Source organism: Morone saxatilis, unplaced genomic scaffold (genome assembly GCF_004916995.1).
Source record: "Morone saxatilis isolate NCDOM2014 unplaced genomic scaffold, NCSU_SB_2.0 Contig24, whole genome shotgun sequence".
Classification (NCBI taxonomy): domain Eukaryota; kingdom Metazoa; phylum Chordata; class Actinopteri; family Moronidae; genus Morone; species Morone saxatilis.
In genome coordinates, this window is record NW_023339807.1 from 4,546,513 (window position 1) to 4,550,448 (window position 3,936).

Here is a 3,936-nt window from a genome sequence, read left to right on the forward strand (position 1 = left end):
TGTGCTAAGCTAAGCTAAGCAGCTGCTGCGCGTTCGACTCTACACAAGAAATTGAATAAGCATATTACCCAAAATGTCAAACAGTACCTTTAAATTAGACCGTCTGTCTGTATGTGTGCGTGTGTTGGTGTTGGATTGGAGCCGTAACACTAGTGAGATTTGTGGTTCTAATGAGCGAAACTCGCCCATATGATTTTAACTGTCAAAACATCTGAAATAAAAGCCTAGAGAAACACTAAAAGTCATCTCCCACACGTTCACTGCATTTGGCACTAATTGGAAGATTACAAATTGCTGAGGAAAACCAAACTGGTCATGTGTTTTGGATGCGAGACAAACAGCAGTCTGTCGTTTGCAGGCGTGCTTCTCCTGGGCGACGCTTACAACATGAGGCATCCTCTGACGGGAGGAGGGATGAGTGTTGCTCTCAACGACGTTCGCATCTGGAGGAGTCTGCTCCAGAACATCCCGGATCTGTACGACGACAGGGCCATGCTGCAGGTGAACACAGGAACTAGACTTAACCATTTTAATGCCAGACATTACTCTCACGAGGACTGACAAACAAACTCTTTAAAACTTGTATTAAAAATGTATAAAATCTGGAAAAAATAAGGGCTGCAGGAAGGTTTATTGATTATAGAAGCTATATTTGGAGCCTGTACTGCATCACATTTGCCTTGTCCTATTATTCCCTGTGCTGTAGGTGAGAGACTGCAGACCAGTGTGCAATATTACACTCTGCTTTTTTTTTTCTTCTCAATAGGCAAAGAAAAAATTCCACTGGGAACGCAAGTCATCACATTCTTTCGTGGTGAATGTGTTGGCCCAGGCCCTGTATGAGCTGTTTGCAGCCACCGACAGTGAGTCTCTGCCTGCCTCTGCATCTAATAACACATGGAAAACAATGACAGGGGATCAGACATGATTACTGTTTTGCATTGAATAAGTACAAAACTGCAGTCATTTCAAACAATTAATAGTCATTTTAGTTCTCATCATGTCCATGTGCCTGTTTTGTGTTAACCAGATAATCTTCATGAGCTGAGAAAAGCCTGCTTCCAGTACTTCAAGCTTGGTGGAGAGTGCATTGCTGGGCCTATTGGACTCCTCTCAGTGTAAGCATTAAATAATGTCCTCCACAATAACACGGTTTAAATTTCTGTATGAAATTGCATAATGGAAAGCAGGCTTGACTTAATGGAATAGTTTGACATTTTGCGAAATACGCTCATCTTCTTTCCTGCTCAGAGTTAGATGAGAGGATTGATACCACTCTACACGCTGTAGTCTAAATACAAAACTACAGCTGGCTAGCTTAGCATAGCATAAAGACTGGAACGGGGAAAAAGCTAGCTTGGTTCAATTCAAAATTCGCCTACCAGCACCTCTGAAGTTCACACATTACGTCTCTTCTGCTGGCAACCTCCCATTGATGAAGAAGTTACTGCTACTAGCTAAGAAATAGCCCGGCACGTAACCCTCTGTACCTAGTTTTTACATTTCAGTTAACATATAATGTGTCAGTTCGTGAGCTTTAGAGGTGCTGGTAGGCGGATTTTGATACCTTCGGACAGAGACAGGCTAGCTGTTTCCCACTGCTTCCAGTCTTAATGCTAAGATAAAGCTAGCATAAAGCTAAAACTCACTAGTTAACATGTTAAATGCACGTCTGTTACTAAAAATAAAGTAAAATAAAAACTGTTGTTTATGGGAGGTTATGTGCTGGATTGTTTTCTTAGATGGGAGCAGCAAATGCTACCTTTTGCCCCCCATTTTCAAGACTTTGTGCTAAGCTAAGCTAGCCAACTACAGGCTGTGACTTCATATTTACCGTACAGATGTGACAGTGGTTTCGATCTCCTAATCTCACTCTGCAAAAAAAAAAGCAAATAGGCATATTTCCAAAAATGTCAAACGATTCCTTTAATATGATATTAAAAACAAGAGACTTTACATTTTGTCTAATTTATGACATCTCGATTTCTACCAGGTTGACACCCAAACCCATGACCCTCATTGGACACTTCTTTGCTGTGGCACTGTATGCAATCTACTTCAACTTCAAATCCGAGTCATGGAGCACCAAACCTCGAGCTTTATTCAAGAGCGGAGCCATCCTGTACCGAGCCTGCACGGTCATGTTTCCACTTATCTACTCTGAATTCAAGTACCTGGTGTACTGAGGAGCACTACGTCTGGACTGGACGTCTTGGACTCTTAACAGACCTACAGCTCAAGCAAAACAAAACTTGCAAAAAGTTGTTTTTTGTCAGTAGTTTCTATGTTTGCCTTTCTGCTGAAAAAGGCGCTGTTGATGTCTTGAATCATGATTTTACTACTGAGGGTTTTCCTTACTCAGGATGTCTTAATGTCCTACTTAATGCCTTGTTTTAATTTGGACATTTTATGCAACAATGCCTTGGTGTAGCCCTGTTTGTGCTCACCCACACAGTCTGGTCTGTATGCTAGAGGATGGCAGCATACAGTGTTTAACTCACACCTTGAATTACACTGAATATTCAATATTGTGGAATTATTCCTGCCAAACAGAACTGCTATGTGGAACATGGCATCTGAATTTTATAATAATGATTTTGCAATAGAGCCACTTTTGTGCTGTATATTTTTGTGCTGAGCTACTTTGGGCTATGTTTAATATAGGAATCCTCCTGTAATGATGATATATTTTATTACGAGAATCTGAAGCACTGATGATAAGATGTCATACAACAGCAAGCTGTCGTGAATTGTTATCTTATTCACTCATTCTTTCCTGCCTTCCTCATATTGTTGCTCTTTACATGTTGCGATAAGGAACTTTTTGTAACAAATTTTGGTTGCTGCAGCCAGCCTGAAACATGCTGACAGTGCAGCTGACAATACTATAATCCCAGAACCCACGAATGATCCCAGCACTATTTTAGTCCTGCTGGATGTCAGTAAAGAGCTGACACATCATGTTGCCTGGGGGAAGTTTGGGTTTGAGTTGGACCTGTGATAGAAGGGGCGATTACATCGGGACTGAGTCAGTGGATGATGCTCAGGTGTCATGAGCTGACACAGAAATGGAACTCCTGACCTGTAATTCACCTGTGACTGCGGTGGGCTCTATGGGCCGTTAAATAAATCATACATGACAGACAAGAATTGTTTTTCATGTCTTATTAAAGCAGACTTCTTTGGATAATTAAGTTTTTTAAAATTGACTAAATATCTGATCATTATATATATATATATATATATACACTAACAAATATGACCATTAGATGGCGCTCACTCACAGCTGAAGGATCTCTGAATGGAGGCCCTGTTTATCATCCTGCCTATCACAGTTTGGCTCTCAATAGACTGGATAACGTTACTCTGCCGGGCTTCAGCAGAGAAATATACACCAACATGATGAACTGTTGAGATTGGAAGAGTTTACAGAATTAGTTTGGCATTAAGCTTTTCCTGCAGCTTTTTATGTGTGTGATGGTTCTAATAAAGCACAGTTGTTTTTTTTCAACTATAATATAATGAATTTACCGGTCAGAATGTGATCAGAGCAGGGTTCCTATGCTTAATAATAATCATTCAAGGATGTAAAATAAAAATCTTACAAACAAAATACATTGTCTGTGACACCAGCTGCAATTAGACATCATAGAGGCCTCGTTTCTTATTCCTGTCATATCAAGTCCCCTTTTAAAAATAATTTCTACACTGTAGCTATAGCAACACTAATATTCATCAATAGGCTTTTTGTAAGTGTTGCCACTGACAGAGATCCAGCGGGGAATCACGCTGATGAATTTTCAGTTTTTATTAGAATCACGGTTCCTGCAAGGTCACTGGAGCACTTTTTACTGTCTGATTCCTCAGATACACAAACCTACAAAAGGTCTTCAGTGTCCACAGAGGCAATGTGACAGGCAGGCTGTGTTTATGTTT

At 40.4% G+C, this 3,936-nt stretch overlaps 1 protein-coding gene across 1 annotated transcript in view; it reads left to right on the forward strand.

Moving 5' to 3' along the window:
* Nucleotides 1-3,135, forward strand: part of sqlea (squalene epoxidase a) — an 8,432-nt gene extending 5,297 nt beyond the window's left edge. Inside the window, exons 8-11 of the mRNA XM_035672734.1 lie at nucleotides 359-501; nucleotides 767-863; nucleotides 1,031-1,118; nucleotides 1,994-3,135. Coding sequence (XP_035528627.1) covers nucleotides 359-501; nucleotides 767-863; nucleotides 1,031-1,118; nucleotides 1,994-2,186 — 521 coding nt within the window. The 3' untranslated portion in view covers nucleotides 2,187-3,135. The remainder of the gene's footprint in view (nucleotides 1-358; nucleotides 502-766; nucleotides 864-1,030; nucleotides 1,119-1,993) is intronic.
* The last annotated feature ends 801 nt before the right edge of the window (nucleotides 3,136-3,936 follow it).